Raw genomic sequence first — 24,922 nt, forward strand, 5'->3', positions numbered from 1 at the left:
ATATCTGATAGTTCATGCTCTTGACACATTAAGGTGATACTCCAAAGGCTAATTTGCTTCCAATTAACTCAAGCCTTCAATGCTTGAAACAGCAAGAATGTAGTGCACAAATGATTTCAAAACATTATCGCCAAATGCTCTTGGAGCCAGGGAATCCTTCACACACACTCTATTAGCAACAACACTTTAGAAAAGTCATCCAACTCACAATATGGCTGCAGCAATGAGCTCAAACCTGAGCTCACCAAAGACTCGGGACTCTTGGACAACTATAATAAACATTGTGACAATACCAAAAATAAATAAATAAACTTCCTCCCAATGGTAATACCCAATACTTCTCAGTTATCTGATAGTCCAGTCCTTCCAAACATATGTAGTCAAGCAAATTCAAACCATTTTGTTTAGTATAACATATCCCTTGTCCTCAGTTGTCTAGACATTCCATGTGTGTGTACACCTGTCCATGTACTTACTCCTAACTAGATTAATAAAAACAGGCACTGTTGCTTACAGTGCATATCACAATGTTTCAATAAATGTCTGTTCACTAGCTGAGCAAACCATTGACTCAAAAATTTTTAAGAAACATTTTATAACATTGGCCCAACACAATAGCCCCCTGGACCATCCATTTTAAACTTTTCTCTGTCTCTAAAATATCGAGAGAGCATGAACTAATAATTTTATCTTTTCAGGCAAGTTAAATGACATACATAGATAGCATCTTAACACAAACTGTATTCAATCTTGTAGGGTCACTAAAAGAATAAACATGTTAGTTCTGGTGCTATTTAAATGCTTTCTGGGAAAAAGCAATAGGTCAATATAGAAGCAGAAAATAATACACACACATGGTATTAATGTTGATATATGGTTCAAAATTAAATAATGGGTTTTGTTTGGAGTACTTCAGAAGTTTTATTCATTTATTCATTTATTCACTCTGTTATATATTATTTATTAATTTCATTATGATTCTTGAATTCTTAAACCACTTGCATAAATACATTTGGGAATTAGTGAATTTCTTTGTAAAATCTCCTAACTATGCTTGGTATAGAGTAGGTGATCAGTAATTGTGCATTAAATTAGGCTGAACAGCATGATTCTGACTTGCAAAAGAAATTTGTGGCTCTCATAGGAAATTTAATGACCCCATTGACTTGTTTGTTCTCTTCTTAAGTATCTAAGACATTCTAGCACCTTTTCCCCAATTGCTTAGAAATCCAAAGGTAACTTTTAGCAAGTCATTATTTTTTCCAGGAATGACATGATGAAGTCAACTATAGAACTTTTCCTACATATAAAACAAAAGAATTCGGGAAGTGATTTTTCAAAGCATCCAATTCTGGATATGTTGGCTGAGCACGTCTCTCCATACTACATACAGTTTCCACATGTTTATCCATAGTCACCTTTTAGATTGATACTTCAATAATTTTCATGAGTCCACCCGCCTACAGAACCACTGATCACCAACTAGGAGAGCCCCATTCTACCCATGCAACACCTAAACTCTAAAGTATGAACCCCGCTTGGAAGGCACTCCCATCCATGGGGCTTTTCTGACTTCTTTAAAATATATGTAATCTCTATATTACCTCTGAATGGTTTAAATTTGTTCTCCAGGTCAAATTCTTGTCTTCCTAGTCGAGACAGGTCAATTCGAAGATCAGGACATATGGCATACTCCTCAATTGTTTTGCTGATCTGATAGATTTTGTCTGAGACAACATCTGGTGCAGGACCTATAATTTGAACATCCAAAACCCATGTTTTTTAAGTCTCAGGAATTTCAATCAGAAAAATATTATCATCCTTAACCAAGATGGCGAAAGATTCATTTGGTCTCTAAACAATGAACAATCATTCACAGTTCAATTATCCTGAGTGTTTCTTATCCTGCATGCACTCACAATAGAGGGAATTTGGTCAGCCTCACCTGCTCTATACAGACCAATAACCCGCATGTTTGCTTGTTTTAATCCACTTCTAGGCAATGATACATCTGCTCTAAAAATAGTTTCACACCTGCTAGGGAGACCCAGTTATGTAATCAGCTTTATTCAGGATATAAGACATAAACAGGATATGCATTTGACACAAGTGAGGGATCCCAGATTCAAACCACAGCTTCGAAAGTCCACCTAGAGAAAGAAAATCTGATTTCTCTCAGCTCTCCTGCCTAGTTGATGTATGAGCTTAACCAGGTAAATCTTTTTCCCCAAGTCACACTCTCTAGTCACACCTCAGCAGGTCCAGTAGACAATTAAGGAGTAAAAGACCTTAAATGCATCATACATGTGATCAATAGTTGTTCTTCCCTCGATTTTCTTATTTTTAATATTCATATCTTTTAAAATATTTTTTTAGTTATAGATGAACACAATACTTTTATTTTATTTATTTATTTTTATATGGTGTTGGGGATCGAACCCAGTGCCTCACACTTGCTAGGCAAGTGCTCTACCACTGAGCTACAACCTCAGCCCTACATATCTTAATGTAAGCCTCTAAAGGTATTTTTTGCAAGACGGCTGGGAATAAAAAAAAAGCACATTGAAATATCTAATATATAAAAGAAATAGTTTTATATATGAAACTTATTACTTACCAAGTAACTTATTATGATTTTCTACTAAACAGAAATTATTTCTTACTTTGTTTTTTATGTCAACCCTTCGAGCTGTGCTATCCAATACAACAACCACTAGCCATATTTGGCTATTGAGCACTTGAAGTGTGGCTCATCAAACGGAGATGTGCTGCAGTTACAAAATGCACATCAAAAATTTAAGAACTCAGGCTGGAGTTGTGGCTCAGTGGTAGAGCACTTGCCTTGCAAGTGTGAGGCACTGGGTTCAATCCTCAGCACCACATAATAAATGAATGAATGAATAAATGAATTTTTAAAACATAATAGTTTGCATTCATAAGTTTATATTTATAACAAGTTGAAATAATATTTATCATATAGCACATTAAATAAACTATACTATTAATTTCACTTATTCTATTTTATACTTTTTAATGTGGCTACTAGAAAATTTAAAATTATATATGTAATTCATAATATATTTATTTTGGACAATGCTGCCTTTGAGTACAGCCTCATTACTATCTCCTAAAAAATGTCCATAAAAAGGCATGGCAATGGACAGCCTCATAGATTGCACCAACAATTACCTCCTTGAACAGAAAAAGTGAAAACCTCAAATAAATAAATATTGCACTTCTCCTTCATTCCTTATTATTTTTTACCCTTCACAAACTTAAAAAGTAAGTAGTCCTTGCATATTTTATGTTTGCCAGATGTATGAATATGCCCCTGCGCCCTCTTTGCCTGCAGTATCACATCATGATCTCTGGTTGTGTCTATCAATTTTAAGAAGTCTCTGAGCTTTAATATGAAAACACAGTAGTTCTAGCAGGTTACATGATTGTCTGTGATGCCACTCAACCATCCATGTTGAAAATCTCATCATTCACCAACAACTTCTGAACTCCTTGGCAACTTCCAAGTCCCTTAACGCTGTCTACTCCAATGACTTTCCTCTTCACTTTACTTTTATCACTGCTGGGCACAGGCATAACTTAACTGTCTTTTTCTCTCTTAAAATCCTTCTTGTGAAATATCAATTTTAAATCTCTTCAGTCCACAAATTCTTTATCATCTGTTCACCTGACTCCTGACCCATTCTTCACTCGTACACTGAAGGCTGTTGTCACTTGATCAATCTCAGGCCTTCAGCCAATTCTAGTTTTACTGGACTCTTGATCCAGAGGGGGCTCTGTGATCCATCATTTGAGCCCTGCCTTTATTAGCATCAGAGCTCAAGGCAACAAGTATGGAAACTTACATAGAACACATTTCATACTTTATATGGAATTTAGCACTCAAAAAAGCAGAGGAAGAATGATTACCCTCATTTTCCAAATGGAGACTCAAAAATTGGAAAAGATGGTATGACTTAGTGAAGGTCATATCACGGAGGCTTCATTTGAATCCTGAGAATCTGATGTTAGCTCAGACACTTGTCACCATACTTGCCATCTTGATGCTCGGCCGCTCCCTTGATGCCTTTTGCCAGTCTTGGCACACCACCATCATCCGCCCCTGCTACCCTTCCCAGACTCCCAGGCACTGTAGGAAGTTGTGAAGTTACACAAACTGGGTTTCTGGAAGTACGAGACTGCTTACCAGGATCCTCACAACTTCTTAAGACTCCTCAACAAATTTCCGAGAGTATTTTTACAAAATATCATAATTTATCCCAAGTTCCTTCTCTGTTCTTGCCCCCTTATCTTGGCAATGAGCCTTTTTTTTCATAATTTGTTAGGCCAACTAATTCTGCACCCTTTAAAGCTACATCTGTACCCATTTTGCCACCTTCTTCATAAGTCCTCTGCCTACCTAGAGTCTAGGTTTTAAACTAACTCCACAACTTACTCTGTGCTATTGGTCAAGGACTTTTTAATCTTTCAATTCCCCAGTTACTTCATCAGTTTGTTACGGGAATTCAATGGAACAACATGAAAAGTGCTGAGCATGGTTACTGGCCCACTGTAAGTGCTCAAAACATTGGCATTTTTTCATGGTTTCCATTTCTCCTCCACTTAAAAACATGCTTAGAATGGTCCTACCTCTAAATATATTTTAAAAGACACATCATTCCAAATATATCCCATTTCCCTGTGCCTATTAATGCTGCAGACAATTGGTTTTTTACCCACTAGATTTATCTGCATAACACACAATACTATAGTAAAAGCCAATTAAATCTCTCTATGCCATTAGGAAGGTAGTTTCATGAATGATGCCAATACATGTGAACATGAAGAATTAAATGTTAAAGCCTAGAACTTAGGTTTAAAATCATTTGTCTGTCCCTGAGGAACAGTATGACCTTCCACGGCAACAGAGCCTCTCAAGACTGCAATTACATCTGTAAAATGAAAGGAACAGTCTAGATGACATTCAGAGTGTATTCCGTCCGACATTAAAATCCAAAGGCCTTCCATTATCAGATAAGCATCAACTATCTGCTATTTCACTGTGCTGAACAGTGCAGGAGGCAGGCAACCAACCAAATGGGTTCAAGAGCCCAATATGTCACTTCCTTATTTCATTATATTGGGCACCTCACTAGATTTTCTTGAGCCAATTCCTCTCTGCCTTGCTCATCTACCATCAGAGGGTCCTGGTAAAACTATGATAATAGAAAAGGAAAAAAAAAGTCACGCTTGTGGAATATTCTGAATCACATACCTCCATTGGCAACATTAAACTTCACTCCAAACTCTCCCCCTGGTCCTCCAGGACAGTGACTAGCTGTTAGAATGATCCCACCAGCCGCCTTGATCTTCCTGATAATGCAGGAAACTGCAGGAGTTGATAAGATGCCATTCTGGCCAATAATCAGTCGTCCAATCTAAACCATTCATAAAAAAGAAAAAAAAATCAATCCAAGTTGCATGGAATTGAAGGCATTCAATAAGAAAGTGTCCAAGACTCTGTTAACATACAATCAATTCCTTAGCCAAAGGAACTGGGTTTTAGGAATGGGCTTTAGGTTGGGGAGGGTCAGGGGTAGAGAGAACTTTTGGCATTGTCCAGAGTCTCCTAGACCATTTGGGACACTCAAACCTAGTAGTCCATTGTTAGCCTGTAAATAGGATATGGCTCATTGAGCTTAGTAGTTTGAAACATCTGCTTTTGATAACCAAGGGATTCACTGGAACCATAAAAGTTCTTAGTTTGTTCCTGACTCAGAAGCTATGCACATGAACATGCTAGAAATTACAAGGACAAAGAAAATGAGTATTTACTCCCTACCCCTGCTTCCTGGGCCTCTGAGCAAACTCACACAGCAGGGGCCCTAGAGGACAGCACCCGTATCCTCAGCATGCATATTTTAACTATATTCATCAGGGAAACCACTCTCCTGAAGGTAGGGATTCTATTTCTGCCACTATGTGACAACATGTGCTGGGGACCCAGAAGAAATTATCAAGTCACACTAAGTAGAGACCTGGAAGTCATCCATGGGTGTAGTCAGACTACTTCTAGAACTACAAGACTGACTTTTTAAAAGATCAGAAGCACAAATCTGAAGAGCATTATTCACTACACTTTTTTTTTTAAAACAGGGCTCAGAAACCCAGTCCAGTGGTTCTAAAAGTTTTTTTCAAAACAGAATCATTTTGAAGCTTAAAAAAAAAATAAAGTACTCAGATTGAATTCCAGATTAATTAAATCACAGTCTCTTGGAGTAAGATCCAGATATTAGTTGTTTTTAAAACTCCACAGGTAATTCCAATGTTCTACCAGGCTTGGTGAGCAGCCCCGCTGTAACACACAGGACCTTCAGGGTAAGCACCACCAGCAAGACTGATAGAAATGCAGCACCTCAAGGCCCATCCAAGACCTACTGAAGAAGAAATCTGTAGTTCAACAAGATCCCTCCTCTTCTCCCAGATAATTCATTTGAGGAGTACTGATGTAGCCTATAAGCCAGAGTAAGCTATCTCTTCTAGCTCAACAGCAAAGCTATCCTAGGGTCAATATTTCCATATATATATCAGTAGAATGGAATATGGGAAAGAAGAGCCTCCAACATGGCCCCCAGTGGTCCTTGTCCTCTGGCATTCAGGCCTCTACACATTCCCTGGATGATCAGTGTAATAGTGTAAGAGCTGATAACTTTATTGCTTCCAAGGTGACACCACAGGTGATATTGACACTTCCCCTTGCTCTCTTGGACTGCTCATTCTGGAAGAGGCCACCCATCATGTCATGAAGCACTCAAGAGGCAACACAGGAGGGTCACAAGTTCAAGGCAAGCTTCAGCAACTTAGCAAGACCCTCAGCAACTTAGAGAGATCCTGTCTCAAAATAAAAAATAAAAATGGCTGGGGATGTAGCTCAGTGGTAAAGTGTTTAGGTATTCAAATCCCAGTACTTCCCCCACCCCAACCAAAATACATATTGCTGTTAGAAGCCACTAAGTTTTGTAGTAATTTCTTAAACAATAACCAATAACTAGTACCAAGCAATGAGCAAAGGAATCAAAAACTAACTCCCAGTTTTCACCAGCTACCAGGTTGTAGGCTAACTGATATGGACCAGTAGAATAGATGGCATTTTGTAGTAACGAGGATAGACAGAGAGAAGTGAAGACACAAAGACGAGGAGGATGTCAAGACAGAGGCAGAGACTGGAGTGACGTGGCCACAAACCTGGGAAGCCAAGGAATGCTGATTGCCACCAGAAGATAGAAAAGCCATGATATAGATTCTCCCCTGGAATCTCAGGGAATGTGGCCCTGCTAACACCTTCATTTCGACTTATGGTCCCCAGAGCTGTGACAGCATAAATTTCTGTTCTTGTGAGACACCAGGTCATGGTAATTTGTTATGGTCGCCCTAGAAAATTGATAAAAAAAATCTGTAATCTAACCCCAAATCTGTATTCATTTCCTAAGACTGTCATAACCGATTGCCATAAACTTGGTGGGTAAGATAACAGAAATAATCCATTGAAGTTTTGAAGACTGAGTCCAAAATTAAGGTATCAGCAGAGCCACCCATCCTCTGAAGGCTCCAGGGGAGGGTCCTCTTGGCTTCTTTCAATCTCTGTTATCTCCATGCACTGATGGCTTCGCGGCCACATCACTCCTCTCTCTGCCTCTGTCTTCACATCATATTCTCCTGTGTGTGTCTAGGTCTCCTCTTGTGTCAATCTTCCTTCTCCCAATCAGTCCAAGATAAATGTCATGAGAAAAAGCATAGTTTTCAAGATTTAGTAATTAATAAAGGACACAGAATTTTTGGAGTCCTTGCTGTTTAAATACAAATCACTCAATTTGAAGTAAAAGGCCTTGATATGACTCTTTGTTCTACCTCTGACCAAGCAAGAACCATTTCCCTTCCTTGGGGCTCAAGAAAAACCTCAGAGGTGGTCAAGAAGGGATAAGGTAGTGAAAATTCACTTAACATGAGACTCTGTAAAGAAAAACTCTTTGTAAAATTGTGAACATAACACAGATGATGCTACTCTTTTCGCAAACCCCACAGCCCCCACAATTAAAAAATTATTTTTGAGGTAGTAGACTCTCTAACCACCATTTCAGTTTCTGAAAAAGTCCTAGAAATGCTATGCTCTGTCAAAGTAGCAGACGGCTACCTTTCAAGGAAAAGTTGGTCTACTTATATAACCTGTTTTGGTTTTGTTTACAGCAATGAAACAGGCAGCATTTGACTTTTATTCCTGAGTGATCCCAGACCACAGCCCAGAGAAAGCCAACAATGGCATTCTGCTGTCGCCTGGCTGCACCTGCCACAACACAGGGTCTGGATTTGGCTGGAAGATGGGCAACCCCAGCCAGCCCTGCAGAAGGGGTGCTCACCTGGAGGGACGTCACTGCCACTGAAGAACATTTCCTTCACTTCCCACTTGAAAAGGGAGCAAGGTAGTCCCTAATCCCCTGTCACTTACATATATAAGAAGTATACAAGTTTAGATACCACAGATAGACACCCCAACACTTTGACATGGACCCTGCAGACACATATGCATCACACATGCCTTCCAGATCCACAGAAAGCCTGAACTTGCTCCTAACCTGTCATGACTTTAAATGTTCAGGGAAGGAGGACACAGTAGAAGGTAGTATTTGGTTATCACCATTTTCCTCATACAGTTCCTTATGATCTATTCTTCTAACCTGATGCCAGTGCCTCCCATAGTCCTCAAATATCATCTACTAAAATCATTTTCTCTTCCAGTGTAGGGGCATGGCAGGTCCTGAGGGAATCAGTTTGCCCAGCCACATGCCAAAGCCCAGTGTCTGAGAAAGAGAAAACAAGATCTGAAAGCTTTCTCATGAGCAAAATGAAATTATTCCTTTATATCATGTACTACATATAGCTAATTTTTTAAATTATTTTTTTAGTTGTAGATGGACACAATATTTTTATTTTGTTTATTTATTTTCATGTGGTGCTGAGGATCAAACCCAGTGCCTCACACAAGTGAGGCAAGCACTCTGCCACTGAACCACATTCCCAGCCCCTAATTTTTAAAAATTATTTTATTTCTGTTGACTCCCTTTTTTCAGAACGTTAACAACTACTCTTCCAAATTAAATTTAGTAAGAGTTCAATTTTCAATTTATTCAAATTAAAGTCCTAGAGAGCAGAGATTTACAATTGAAACCCTCTTGCTAACACCTCAGTCTAACACCTCAGAAAAAAAACCCACAATTTCAACTCTCTGTTGTCCTTCCCCAGTAACATGACACCCGTAAAAGCTGGATTGTTTTCATGTGTGAATTCTCTTACACAAGATGGCCCTTTTAGCTTTAAATAAGTCACTCTTTTTTAAAAAAAGAAAAGGTAAGTATGACATTCCTTAGTATCATTGATTTACAGGGTCATATCCCTCTAATGGAATCATGTCCCCGTAATGAGATCGCATCCCACAGTGAATCTGGGAGAGTGAAGAGAACAATAAACAGAAACAGTCTTGATGGTTCACAGATAGTGTTCCACGGGACCACACAGGCACCACCATGTCCACCTACGAAGTGCTGTGGAGAGCCAGATACACGAGATGCCTGTTTCCGGTAGTCTCAGTTTAAAACCCAAACACCAAATGGAAGTCCCAAACCAAGCTGCCATGGATTGCAGGGCTTCACTCTCTCAGTCCCTACTGTCCCATAGGGGTGCCGTCCTCAAAGATTGTTGCACATGGACAAGTGGAAGATGGCAAAGTAGAATTTTGAGAAATAACAGACTCAAGACCAGGCACGGATGTGGTTACCCAAACACCAAGGGACTTCTCCATTTGCACATGGATGATTGTGCTGGTATATGCTTTCTTACATGGAGAACAGATGAGAGCAACAGAGCTCATCCTCAGCTTCCTGTAGCCCTGGAAGTCTTTAAAAACACTCAGGGGCTGGAGGGAGGGCTCAGAGTTCATTTGAACCAAACCAACAAGGATTTCACATGTGATTCCCAATATCTGAACAAGTGGAGAACACTGACAGACATTTTACAAGTCTGGTCCAGTTCTGTTCCTCAATCAGTCCACCCCAGGTCTGAAGATTTCATTAAAAGATGAGGAAATCTAATTTTGCTCAGCTGAAAAATAAAGTAAAAATTGGAAGCTCTGTCCATCCTAGTAAATAGATAATTCAGTGCTTGGAAAATTCTGCGAAATCTTTGCCTTATTAAGGTAGAGGGCCTGACTCAGTAAAACAGGAAAAAGGCTTTGCTCGCTGCTATTTCATGAGACAATTACTCCAGTGGGACCCCAGGATAAGAAATCAAATTGTTCCTTGTGTTTGCCTGGTCAGGAAAGCAGAGCAAAGTGCCCTGAGGCAAGATGGTATCCAATGGAAAAGGATAAAACCTGATGTTGCTACCTCCTGCCTGTGTGATGCTAGACATGATCCTGAAGTCTTCTGTATCTCCATTTTGTTGTCTGAAAACTCTAAAAGATCACTTGATGCAGGGTGAAAGGTAGTAACATAGCCAAGTCCAGTTCACAGTGTCCAGTTCACAGTGTCCAGCACCCAACAATTTCCTAGTACATTTCGCTTGCCTTCTTTTCTGGTATGGTTTATTCATAGCAATTGTTGTTTTATTAACTTGGAATGCTATTATTAACTAAGTGTATGTGTGTTCATGCTTGAACATTTATAAAGTACACATAAGCAAGAAGAAAATAAAAACCAATCCTACCACCTAAAGATGTCCACCATCATCATCTCTCTGTATAACCTTTGTCTATGTGCCTTGGTATCCATCTGTTCCATTATTTATTTGTATATTTTATAGAAAAGATTATTGTGTATCCTACATTGTGCACTTAATATGTCTAGCCCTTCCGTCAGGTCTTCTTGTGTCACTGAATGACATGATTTTAATGATTATATAATCTTCCAAATGATATGTGCTATCATTGATTTATCAATATAAAAGTGTTCTTCTACCTCAAATATTTATGTGTAAAACTAGAAAGTGTTTGAGGACTAACCTTACACTATGGCATAAATTAAACTGGATGTCATTTTCCAATAATTAACCAGCAAATCACTACATAACTTCCGTTGTCTTTCTTCTTTAAGCCACCAAACCTACTAAAAAGTTGCTGAGGCCCAGTAATATGACACTAAAAAAGCTGGATTGTTTTCATGTGTGAATTCTTTTAGATGAGATTCCTCTTTGATTCTTTTTTAGCTTTAAATAAGTCACTTTTTGGAGGCTTTGGTTGTGGCTCAGTGGTAGAGCGCTTGCCTAGCATGTGGGAGGCCCTGGGTTCAACCCTCAGCACCACATAAAAATAAACAAGTAAAATAAAGGTATTGTGTCCAACTACAATCGAAAAATCAATTTTTAAAAATAATAAGTCACTTTTTAAGAAAGGAAAAGGTAAGTATGACATTTCTCAATATCATTGGTTTACTGGGTCATATCCCTGGCAGGGTGGGAGTGAGAGGCCCATATCCGCATCCTCTTCCTGACCAGAACCTTCTTCATTGTCCCCTGACTGGCATTTGTATGTACAAGGCCTGCTAACTTTTCAATGCCATTGAGCTCACTGCACAAAGCTGCTCTTGCAAAACAGATTCCTGCCTAGAATTGTCAGACTTGCACTGTTTATAGTATATTGCTCTTGCTTCATCCAATTCAGCATGATTTCTGTTTTATGTTCTAGAAGCAAAGATCATTAGGGAGGCTTATCAGTTCTATGTAGTCTTCAAACATTTCAGACACTTGGGACTCTGCTCTAGTCTCTTTTTAAATATATCCAGGGAAGAAAATATAGCTTTGTGGGGCCTGGGGAGGGAAGCCAGAGTCCTGTGCATACACATATGCTACTTGATAAACTAAATACCACCTTTACAAATGATGGAAATTATATACGTATATAAGATAATATTTTGGGCATACACATATGCACACCCAAAGCAACAACAGAACCTCAGGACCTTTAGCACCCTCGCAGGAAGAATGTGTACATGCACATTATAGGTAGGGCATATATGTGCATTTAAAACAGTATGTTTTTCTGAGTAATGGTCATATCCAATTAAAATACATTTATATAGATTTCTAAATAAATCCCAACAGACCAGCTTCTGTCTGGTCAGGAAATAAGAGCTGCCCATTTGTTAAGTGCCCCCACCCCTTATGCTAAGTTCCAGTGACCTACAGACCTTTGGCAATCATAGATTTACAACTCAGCAAGATTCAACAGTTTACTGTTATTTATGACGGCCAAGCAGGGTCTTCCAATTTGCATCTGTCACTTTACATTTGAGAGATCCTGTCCAAAAAAAGATTATGCCTCCTAACCAAACACTCAGCAGGGCTGCAGGAACAGTCCCCCTGACAAACATCCTGACAAAACGCTTGAAAGCCAAGTGAGCTCCCACAGCTGTGCGTTTTCAGACCACTCAGCAGATTAGCGTGGAGTCTCTGAGCCTCTGCGCAGCCTCTTCCTCTCAGTAATCTCTCACATGGCCCAGTCCTTTAGGACTGGAAATCCTCATGAAATGAGCAGATTAAGATCTGGCTTCAGTAAGGGGCAGCGGGCAGGCCTGGGGGGTGGGGGGGGCAGGGCCTCAGAAAGGTTTAAGGTGCAAAAGCACCCATGGACTTGGCTCAGTCATCCCAGGAGACCAGGCACACACCACGATAAAGCCCTCCCTTTAGAGAAGTTAATGTCTGCATGGCAGCAGCTGCTTCTACCTCAAGGGCCACAGGAGGGTGGGTATGAGTGTGCATGTGTGTACAGGGGCCAGGGATCATGCTTCCAGCAGTCGGCACCCCAGCCTTCGCCAATAACACGGAGAAATGCCAAGTGTCCAGAGGAAGCTGCACCAAAGCAACTGTGATCACCACCGTGAAAGGCGCCTCCTGGCTAGAAAAGCTACTAAGACTGAAAAAACACACACGTCCTTCTTTTATTTTAATCAGAATAAGATATTTTGGTAATAATTGTGTCATGTAGATATATAAAAATAATTCTTCTTAATAATCCACTACTTCATTTAATCCTCCCAACAACTGTGGAAAATATGGGGGCCAGTATTATTTCCCTATTTTTTTTTAAAATGGGCAAACAAACCCTGAAAGATAAGGTCTCACTATGTGATCCTGGCTGGTCTCCAACTCATGGACTCTGGGATCCTCCGGCCTCAGACTTCTCAGTAGCTAGGATTATAGGCTAATACCACCATGCTATCTTATCATTTCTCATTGGTTTGTTTAATTGTGAATAAGTTATGCATGTGCATGAATGTTTCAATCAAGTGTTTGAAATAATAAGGAAAATGATTCTCTTTCCAAGACCTCCCCTACCCCGCCCTGCCACCATACACACACACACACAATCACAGTTGACTGCTTGGAGTATGTTCTTCCAACACTATTTTCCATGCCTATGTTATATACACAAAAATGGGATCATGCTACACAGCACATTCTACTTAATGCTTTCATTTGTGTTGCCTAACACGCTATCATTCACATCTTTCTTATATCACATACAAATCTAATTCCTTTGTCTATAGATTTTAATGGTATTCATTGTGTGATTGTGTCAATTATTTATCTGCTCTTCACTAGTGAACATCTAGATTGTTTCTGGGTTTTTTTCTTAGCCAAATGCTGCAGTTGGCTTGTTTATATAGATTTGCATATTTGTACTAGAAAATCTACAGGATAGATTCTTAGATAAGAGATCCCGAGTTGTTGGACAAGTACTCTATTAATTTAGATACATACTGTCAAGTTGCCTTATCAAAAGTTGTATCTTTTTAACTTTCATCAATGGTGTTACAAATACAATTTTCCAATAACCATATCAATTCTGGGCATTTTCAATTTAAAAAATGGTCTGTTTTATTTATATTTATCTGGTAATTAATGAGGTTGATCAACTTTCATCTGTTTGTTGTTGACATTTGTATGAATTGTTTGAATTTTCTTATTTATTTGGTAGAGGTCTTTATGTATCGTAGAAAAAAAGCCATTTGTTGTAAAATCTCCTTCCACTGTTTTGTGAAATCTTTTGTCAGAGGACTCTAGTCCTCTGGTTTCAGATTTTTTTTTCTTTCTTTTAGAGATCTCTAAATGCAAAATTAGTGCTCCTAGTTAAAAAACACTCTTATTAGAGGAAAATAATAAAGGCAATAATTAAATATTATATTTGTGCAAAATAACTTCTTAGTACAGAATTAGAAAGGGAAAGGAAAAGTCAAAAACATCCATGACTTCAGGCCAAGAAACAGAACTTCTTTGGAGGTTGAATGTTCCTGAAAATGTTCTCTTCATATAAATATAGACATTATTCATGATACCATTACTGAATGGTCTCACTAAAAAAAATATAAAGGATAAAAGACATTTAAAGACTCAGAATGTAGATTTTCATTTCAACAAATTTTATATATGTTCTAGATACCCTCTTATTCACAACTGAGTTAAATCAGATAAAAGGATCTAAAACTTTCCCTTTGGCTTTGCAAGTGTAAGCAGCAGCAGTATACTGGCAAAATCTTTTGAGTATTTTCAAATTAACTCTCAAGGTATAGTGTTGCATGACACTGAAGCCCTAGCTTTCTACCTTCAGTTTTAAAATTTTAAAATCCCTGGTCCATTCAGACCTATTTTTCCCTGCCTATTTGTTCCAAATAATCTTGTTCATAGTCCACACAGTGTTTCTTCGTGGAAGAATGTGCAATGCTGATGGAACTGCAAATTGGTACAACCACTCTGGAAAGCAGCACAGAGATTCCTCAGAAAACTTGGGTAGAACCCCATTTAACCCAGTTATCCAATTCCTCGGTCTATATCCAAAGGATTTAAAATCAGCACACTACAGTGATGCAGCCACATCAATGTTTATAACAGCTCAATTCACAATAACTAAACTATGGAACCATCCAAGGTGTCCTTCAACAGATGAATGGATAAAGAATATGTGATATATATATGATATATATATATATGAGAGAATATTATTCAGCCTTAAATAAAAATGAAATTATGGCATTTGCCAGTAAATATCATGCTAAGTGAAATAAGCCAGTTTCTAAGAACCAAAGTCCTAATGTTTTCTCTGATGTGCAAATGCTAATTCATAATAATGGGGGCAGGACTAGAAAAGAACAGAGGCACTTTGGATTAGACAGAGGGGAGTGAAGGGAGGGGAGAGGGTTTGGTGGTAGGACTGATAGTAAAATGATTTGGGCATTATTACCCTATGGGCATATATGATTGTATAATCAGGGTAATTCTATATTATGTACAATCAAAAGAATGAGAAGTTATACTCCATTTATGTATGATGTGTCAAAATGCATTCTACTGTCATGTATAACTAATTAAGACAAATTTAAAAACAAAAACAGAAGAATGTGCAAGACCCAAAAAATGAGAATTAAAATAATGAATCCAATACCTATGCCTGGACTTCTCCAAAAGTGGGTTCCAACTTCTAATCCTCAAGTCTGTATAGGAAATAGCAAACTTCCAGAGTTCACAAAGGGCCCAAAGTGAACAGATGTTTTATTAAAAAAAAAAAAGAAAGAAAAGAAAGAAAGAAGAAAAATTCTTAGGGTAAGTTTCACACATAATGTTGCTGGTGTGTATCTGCCTTTTCAATAAACATCATTATGTTTTATCACAAGATTTAATAAAGCAGCTTAGTTAAAAATGCCATCTGGGTCTCTGAACACATTAAACAAAGCTTAAAATAACTACCCCAGCAACTGGGAGAGCCCAGCTGTTCTCAAAAGCTCTCCCACTCCTTTGACTTCCCCATAAAAAGAGTAAATGAAGACTCAAGGCTAAAAGTATCAAGAATGCACTGGTCTGAACAGGAGAGAGATGGAGTCAAGGGCTGCCTAAAGTTTGCTGTTGTTCACATTGTAGATTTTTTAGTTCCATGGCTCAGGGACAACAGTTCAGCAAGAGGAGTAAAGTAAAGAAATGGAAGACTCTTTAGGGTTTACTAAAGTATCACAAACCTGCCCTTTCTGATGTCTAGACATTGGTAGCTCATTACGTCCTCCTATTCTGTAGTGAACACCAGCAGAAATACAGCACAATCACCACCCAGTTCTTTTTTCCTTCCTAGAGACAAGTCTCCAGCAACCCAATCCCAGAAAAATGACCTAGGTGTTGAAGTACAGGTTTCCCTCTCTCGCTTCCCTCTTCTACTCTCCCAACTTCCACCTACCACCTCTTTGCTTCACTTCTAAATCTGGGCCCCTTATCTTTGGAGCCACACCAAGATTTTACCCTAGATGGGTACAGTAAATGCCAAATCAAGAGTACTCTCATTCTTTGGAGCAACTAGCTTTTCGTGGCCAATTGAATCAAATACAACTCATGCAAGCATCTGTCTGGAGGGCATTCTCAAGTCCCCCATCTGACTTCACCTTCCTTATACCACTGTGGTTCTGTTCTCACCCCTAGATTTAATTGACATTGATAAGTTCTTGAAACTGTAAGTTGCACTGTTAGCTTTTATTATCATTGCTGACCATCATGTGGTCAGTTCAGTACATGGCTCATCAACAAAACAGATTTTTCTTTGGCTAAAACTTGCAACAGAGCTAAACCTTGCAACAGAACTGTCAGTTGTTTGCCAAAGAGCACATTCAGTCTTCATTCAATACATACAATCAAATCATAATTATCTGAGTTATATTCAGTTGTCAATACTCCTTTGTCCTTATTGTGTTATAAATGTTACAAAGTTCTTTTGCTTATAGTGCTTCATTTGATTCCCTGAATAATTCAGCGATGCTGTCATACCAAACTCACAGATGAAGAAACAAGTGGTTTCTAGGTATGTCAAGAGGTTAAAGCATCTGTCCTCCAGTTTGATGGCAGAACAAGAGAAAGGCCAGCCCTCTGGCTACTGCTACAGGGCTTTTTTTACCAGGCCTATTACCTTCAAGGCTGAAGGCAAAAGAGTCTGCGGTTGCCACATGATCTGGTTTGGACTTGCCAAATGTATGTTGATAGTGTTTGGTGATCTACCTTACTTAACCTATGGTTACTTTTGATTTTAACAGTCTACCTTCAGTTTTTAAAACAAGCATACAAACAAGTTTTATATGCTCCGTTACAGAGCTGTGCTATCTGGTAGAGTAGCTATTAACTAGTGGCTATTTAAATTTCTGTCTTGTTTTATTAAAATTAGGTGAATGCAAAACCCACTTCTTTAGTCATGCCAGGTACTTCAAGTGTTCAGAGTCTTTGATGGCTAGTGGGTAGGACCATGCAGATAATAGAACATTTGCATCATCAGGGAAAGTTCTGTTGGACAGTAATGTTACAGAATGTCATCTTCAGAGAAAGAAGACTTTAGGAAAAGTAAGAAACATCTTGAGGCAGATGTGCTATTATCTGTCCAACATTAAAGATAGTTTAGTGCTAACAAAGATTCCATCAAAGGAGAAATTGAGTGATTGCTTTTAGCTTCAGAGGGACCAACCCAGAAAAGGACACATTCATTCTTGTAGCCTTTGTGTTGCACTTAGATCTTAAGCTCTTTAAGAGATTGGAATAAATTGATACATAGAGTATCTAAACCACTGAAGAGAGTCTGAAGTAGATGAAAATACAGCACAAATTCAAAAACTGATTGGTTGCTGGGCATGGTAGCAAACACCTATAATCCCAGAGACTCAGGAAGTTGAAGCAAGAGGATCCAAAGTTCAAAGCAACTTAGGCCTCAAGCAACTTAGTAAGACCCTATCTCAAAAATTAAAAGAGTTGGGAATACAGCTCAAGTAGAAAAGCATCCCTGGGTTCAATCCACACTGCCAAAAAATATCAATTACAGACTAAATCTTGCTTGTAACTTATTTAACTTATAAATGATACTAATTATTTGTACATAAGTTATTTTTCTTTCACTTTACATAGTATGCTTTAGTTTATGTGCTTAAAGGGGAATTAAAATACTTCTGAAAGTTTTTAGATAAGTTCACAGAGCAACATATAAACTACCAAAAAAAGTAAAAAGATCTTTTATTTATTCACTAATCCATTGAAATTGAAAATAGAAAAATCCAAGTGTCTATGATGGTATTCAAGAAAGCAAAAAATGTCACAAAACAAAATTCATTTGCCATAAAATTTGTGGAGGTGGCTATTTCACCAAATCCTTACTCTAAAAACTCGAATTAAAAAGAGGAGAGAGAAATAAACAAAAGAACTATGTGTCAGGATGACCAAATAGTGCAACTGTGAACAAAATGTCCAACTGATAAGAAAATATCAGCTAACAGAATTAATGAATTAGAAAGTCTCTATTTTGAAGCCTCTAATGAAATAATCAACTCAAGAGGTGATCATTAGTGAATAATGAAACACTTGGGTAAAGGTTGATTAGGAACTGGATATATACATGGAATTAAATTTACCCCATGCTGCTGGCTCAACTCAGGGATAAATAAGGTAGGACAGAGGCAGTAACCACCATAGATCTGCACCCATGTTGCATCACTCATATTGGGACAACCAGAGATTATGATTAAAATATAATGAAATAGCCTGATTTTAAAAATGAAACCTAAATCTAAGCAAGCCATATAATAGGGCTAAATGCTATGTCCCCTCAAAATTCACATATTGAAGTCTTAACCCCCAAGGTGATAGAATTAAAAGGTAAGATCTTTAGGAGATGATTATGTCATGAGCATGCAGTGTAATCCCTTATGATTAGAATTAATGTCCTTCTAGAGACACCAGAAAGCTAGCTGGTCCTATCATGACACAGAAAGGAGGCACCATTCTATGAATCAGTAGGTAGACTCTCACCAGACACCAAAAATGCCAGCTCACACCTTGACCTTGGATTTCCCTGCCCCTAGATCTGTGCAAAATAAATTTCTGTGGTTCTTAAACTATCTAGTTTGTGGTATTTTGCTATTGTGACCAAATGGACCAAGGCCAGCCTTTAGAACTAATGTACAGTTTACAAGAAAAATGGGAGAAGAGTGAAGATTTAAATGACACCATAGAAAGCAATCTGAAAATTTCAGAAGAGGAAACATTCTACATGACAACTGACCTGGTTCTTCAACAAATCAATATCCATAAACAGATTAAAAATATGCATACAATAGTACTTTCTAGGCTAAGAATCTTGAAATAAATAACCCAATGCAATGTGTCTTCCTTGCTTAGTAAAATCAAAACATCTAAGATGTTTCAGAATATCTGAAGAAATCTGAACGTGTGCCATGGAATAAATGGCACAAAGAAAACATTTTTAGTTCATGTGGGATTATATTATAAATATAAAGAAAAATATTTTTTAAAGATCCACATTGAAGAATTTAGGGGTAATTGTCATTTTCTTTATGCTTGAGAATACTTAAGCCATAAGGAATGATGCAAATGTTGCAAAATGTGTACAACCTAGGTCATGGACTCATGGATGCCATTAATTTTGTCTCCTAACTTTTGTCAAACCTTGACATTTTCATAACTTAATAATAATTTTTAAAATCCCAAGTAATGCAGATACATGTTTGAAATATATCTATGTCAGACTTTAAGATATTAAAACATAAGTGATGTAGTTTATCATTTGTCAATTTCATCTTTCTGTTCTCCTCCTGAAATTATATTGTTAAAGACCAATTAGTCTTTCATAGACAATTTCTTTGTAAAATTGACTTTTCAGTCAAAACCAAAACTTTTCAGAAAGAGAATGAGGTCCATTCAGTCAGATTTGCCAATTTGAAGAATAAATTCTAGTTTTCCATTATTTTTCTGTCCTGTTTATGAATATCCAATAGGAAACCAAAGAGGCCAAATTATTTGGAATCAAGGTACATCACGGCTAAGTCTAACTCAGTACACCAAGTCACAAAACAAGTGCACTCCCATTAATTTCTATCATGCAAGACCAATTTTGTTTATAATTTTTAAGAACTTCTAGAACATGTTTCTCCTGAAGCCAACCTTCTGACTATTCACTTTACTTCAGCTCCAAGAAGGTGAACAAAATGAGGAAAAGACTGGCTAAAGTGGGTTACTTGATATTCTGAAAAATATCTACCATTTCTTCTCCCACATCTACCCCTCTTAGAAGCAATACTTTCAGATTATTTAATAGTTGGTGCTTCTCTGTGAATTTTAGTTAGTCCTTCTGGCCTTCAAAACAACTGTTTGGTTAAATTTTAAGCACATATTAATATATCCTATCTCCTAAAGTGAACTCCATCTTTAATGTTAAGAAATGTGTTGATCAGAGAAGACCCACTGATGTAAGAGGTTAAAGAATCCTTATGATAAAGTGGGCCAAGAAATAATAAAGGACAATATATAATTTGCTTATGCAAATGAACAAATATAGCTTCAAAAACATCCTGATCCACAATAAATGATAAGAAATGAAAAGAGATGAAGAAGAGAACTTCGAAAAGAAAAATATATTTGGTCAGGCTGTATTTCTCACATTCCTTGAAAGAACTGGCCCAGGAAGGAATAGAACACTGTCATAGCTCTCCCAAGGCTCATTATCCTCCATGATTCCATGGGAATAACTTTGTCAGACAAGAGTGAAAGACCATTTGTCAACCTCTGTCCAGCTCTAGCCAACCTTCACCAATCCCAGGTGAAGAACCAGGGAAAAATATGAACTTCAGATCTGCAGCAGCAGCATCTGCCAAATATCACAGTTCTATCACCTATCCCAATACCACTGGCCCTGTTATTCCTAATTGCTTTGGTGTTGTTGTATTTTTTAATCTTTCCCTATTCCTGAAACACTGAGAAAAGAACACTCAAGTAGACAAACATGAAGCATGAACAACCCTAAAGATTAAAAAAATAAGAAGAAATAAGAAAATATAAAAAGAGGAATTCTGGGAAAGAAGGAGAAAATCTAAATGACAGATAATTATTTAGTTTCACTTTTTTATGTTCATGCTCATATATATACATTTTCAAAAGAAATTTCACTCAAGGAAAAATTCTATAGATGTGGGTCTGGTTGCACTAACAAAGCTCAGATTACTTTTTAAAACCCGTGTTTCCCACAGATAGTTCAGAGACCCTGAAGTTAAGACAGTTATCCTTGAGATGCTGCCAGATTTGGAAGGAAGAAAATCAGAGTTTTGGGGGAGGGGGGTATGTCAAAGTATCCTTTTAACTGCAGGATGGGGGGGCAAGTACAGAAAAACTTGCGATTGGAAAATTCAGAAAGCAAAAGAAGACTGCAGAGGCCGTAGGAGACAGGAAAGGAAATGAGATGAAAACTGAAAAGAGTAAGAGGTATGAATTGTTGTCATATGCCCCTAAAGGCATATTGGAGAGAAGTCAGGAATTACTTTAAGAAAACCACTCCAAATCTCATTTCAGACCATTTAGAGATGAGTTTTCAGGAGCTGAGAGTCCTAGCATCAAATTGATCCACCTGATCCCTACCCTAATAATAACCAAGTTGAAGAACCAATGATCTAAAACAAACAAATAAACAGAAAAAAAAAAAAACTTTGGGGTCCATTTGCCAAATATGTAAGGGTTCAAATCTTCAAATTCTCTCTCTCTCTCTCTCTCTCTCTCTCTCTCTCTCTCTCTCTCTCTCTCTCAGTGTGTGTGTGTGTGTGTGTGTGTGTGTGTGTGTGTACAATTCCATTAAATTTGGCAGTCAAGATTTAGGGGTGAAGAGAATGATTGCAAGCAAAAAGGACCCAGTGCGGGGTGGTGGGGGGACTATGTTGGGAGCCTTGGAAAGAAGTCTTTGAGGGTAGTGAACACGGTTGGAACAATTTAAAACCCATAGCTGAGGTGAAATGAAAAGAGATGAAGAAGAGAACTTCGAAAAGAAAAATAAGCAGGTGCAGGATGTGGGCAGAGACGAGCACTATGCCCCAGGTTGAGGAGCCTGTGAAACTCAAAGCATAGCGAGATCCCTCAGGGTTTTCAGGGCGATGGGTGTCTGGGGCTGTTTCAGGGCGATGATGAGCCTGTGTTCCTGATGTGCCCGAGAAGCGGCAAAGTGTTAGTGTGAGGCTGGAGGGAGAGTGGCCAGGTGGGGGCGGGGCTCACAAAAGGGGACCCTGGGGAACCCCTGGAGAGAGCACCGCTGAGGTACTGTCAGGAGAGGGGCATCCAAGTCACTCACCCCATTGGCTGCGGCCATCTGCACCACGATCTCTGTGGCGGTCTTGCTGAAGTACCTGCCGTCGCTGCCCACCACCATGGTGCAGCCTTGGCGGTCGCGCAGGTCAATGGATGACAGCACGCTCTGGATGAAGTTGGGCAGGTAGTTGCGCTGGCCCTCGAAGAGGCCAGTGGGTCGCCGCAGTCCCCCGCCGCCGGTAGGCCGCTGGTCCTCGAAGGGCGCCGTGGGCACAGTCAGCACCGGGATGGGGCTCCCCTCCATGGCGCCTCCTGTCCGGTCCTGCTGCGGCTCCGTGAGTCCGCGAGCTGCAGGGAGTCTGCAGCCGGGCCCCCACTAGCCTGGCGGTGAGCCCGGACTCCGCCTCGCGGCCGGCCCCCTCCCCAGCGGGCTCAGCACCGACAGCTCCTCCTCTTTACCCCTCCCCGAGCTGTCCCAGCAGTTCGACTTCCACCTTGGGACAAAGCTTACTCCTGCCCAACTTCTCTGTAGCCCAATCACTTGAGCTGTCCCGGGTTTCTTTTCCAAGCTGGTCTCACGTTTTGGAGTGTCACAAAAGCTGGGTTCTAGTGCCAGCTGGCTATCCAACCCACCAGGGACGCCTTGTCCTGCGCCTGCCCCTCTGCCTTCCCCGAGATTGCCTCTCTCTGAGGCACAGCCTCCTCAAGATAGCCTGGGGGTGAAAGTTTGAGCTGGGTTTGGGCTTCTCCCACACCCTTGGCCTCTTAACCTTCCTACCCCGCAGTCTTCTGTCCTGGTTTCCCTGCAAAAGGACAGAATACACTCACAAGTTTCTCTCTGGAACAAGGACTGGGAGGGAGTTGGGAGGGGGCTGAAACCTTTTGCCATCAGCGAACAGCCCTAGCCAAAAATAACCCTGGAAAGGAGAGCTGAGAATTGTTATCTTCTGCCAGCGGTGAAACTGGAGGCTGGGCGCTGCATGTGTGTCTGTGTGTGTATATACACACCCATCTGACCATTTGTTGCAAGGAATCACACACTGTCAGGCCCTTTAATCCAGTAGGACCCGCCCTAGACTTCCACTTTCCCAAGTCTCTCTCACAATGCAGTATGGAAACTTTTTTTTTTCCATGTTTGTTTGTTGTGACAGTTGCAACAGCAGTGATACAGATACATATTTTCTTATTCTTCATACCCTTCTCTTCATCCCTACTCAGCTCCTGCTTGGAAACAGGCTTGCTCTCACTGTATCGCTCTACACTTTTGAACTGTTCACCCCCATTAATTATTTTCAAGAGGAAGAGGCTAAAGCCCTTTTAAATGTCCTAACAGGAATGAATTAACACAGCCAAATTAAATGAGAACTGGGTACCAGGTTCTATATTGGTTCTATGCTAGGTCCTTATGCATCCTATATCCAGCAGGGGCTAGAAATATTCTCCCTTCTCACCATAAAACTCATTCACCTAAAATTCAAAACCAAGAAATCTCCATTGAAAATATGAATGAAAAAAGAAAAGGATAAAATTCAAAGAGGGAAGAAACAATTCTTAGTTTTGTTTCTATCTTCTATCACCCCTCAGACACTTTTACGCTCACCAAAGCTACTGTTCTGAAATCCTCTGAGAATAATGTCCACATCCTGAGAATATAGTTGACTTGCTTGTTGCAGGGTTATAAAATGTTTGACCATTGTAAGATGACTGTGAGTAATAACTCATCGCTCATACTTGCAATAAAAGTTTTGCATATGTTTTTTCTTTAGAGGGTGAAAACAATGAAAAGAAGTAGGTATGGTATCCATATCCCCCACCAGTTTTTTAAATAAGAAAGAAGAGTTGTTGTTGGGGGTTTGTTTTGTTGTTGTTTTTGGTAAGGTCAATAAAGTAGCCAAGATGGCACTTGTATTGCCAAATTTTTTATTGTTCCCTTTTTAAATAAAATAATATTGAGGTATGATTGGAAAACTGAATTCATCAACTGAAACCTTCTGGGACTTTTAAGCCATTCTCATAAACAGGAACAAATGGATTACTTGGAGGAAAATGGGTAATGGAGAGTTGTTGGTCAAGGGGTACAAAGTTTCAGTTGGGAAGAATCTGGGTTTTGTTTTGTTTTGTCTTGTTTTTTGTTTTTGAGATCCATTGCACAGCATGGTGACTACAGTTAACAGTAATATTTCAAAGTTGTCAAAAAGGCAATTTCAAATATTCTCACTGTGAAAAAAAACAGATATTTGAGGTGTTGGATATGTTAGTTTAATCATTCCATATTATATGCATATACCATAACATCACATTGTATGCCATAAATATATTCAATTATAATTTTTCAATTGACGATTTTTTAAAAGCATATTTTAAGGGGTTGTTTTTCTCTACTCTGTCCTCTGTCTCCTAGAGTCCATCCCTGTAAAGTTCCTTACTTCATATTTGTGAGTTTGAGAGACCCTTGGATTAGCACCAAAGAGAACCTCAGAATTTCTAATGATCTCTGCATATCTCTACAGCATAGGGTTTTCTAATATTACCTTCTAATGACATTTCATTTTGCAAAAATGGTGTCATTCCCAGAAGAAGAATGGATATGGTAAGCCCAATGCTCCAGTAAAGACAAGAACACTACCCCCAAGTCTCAGAGCTTCCCAGAAACCCCCCAGGACTCCATCTCCCCACTTCTAGCACTTTCCTCTCTCTGGTCATCACCACTGTTCTCTCCTACCACAGCCCAGCTTCTGCCACCATCCTGTAAATAAGGAATGGACACTACAGAACAGACTTTATACTA

The 24,922-nt window shown here is 39.0% G+C and overlaps 1 protein-coding gene across 1 annotated transcript in view; it reads right to left on the reverse strand.

The window, feature by feature from the left end:
* Pgm5 (phosphoglucomutase 5) overlaps positions 1-22,958 on the reverse strand; it is a 163,021-nt gene extending 140,063 nt beyond the window's left edge. The window contains exons 1-3 of the mRNA XM_005324092.5: positions 22,178-22,958; positions 5,273-5,435; positions 1,605-1,751 (exon numbers count right to left, since the gene is read on the reverse strand). Coding sequence (XP_005324149.2) covers positions 1,605-1,751; positions 5,273-5,435; positions 22,178-22,438 — 571 coding nt within the window. The 5' untranslated portion in view covers positions 22,439-22,958. The remainder of the gene's footprint in view (positions 1-1,604; positions 1,752-5,272; positions 5,436-22,177) is intronic.
* Between the last annotated feature and the right edge of the window lie 1,964 nt (positions 22,959-24,922).

Source organism: Ictidomys tridecemlineatus, chromosome 4 (assembly GCF_052094955.1).
Source record: "Ictidomys tridecemlineatus isolate mIctTri1 chromosome 4, mIctTri1.hap1, whole genome shotgun sequence".
In the NCBI taxonomy this organism is placed as follows: domain Eukaryota; kingdom Metazoa; phylum Chordata; class Mammalia; order Rodentia; family Sciuridae; genus Ictidomys; species Ictidomys tridecemlineatus.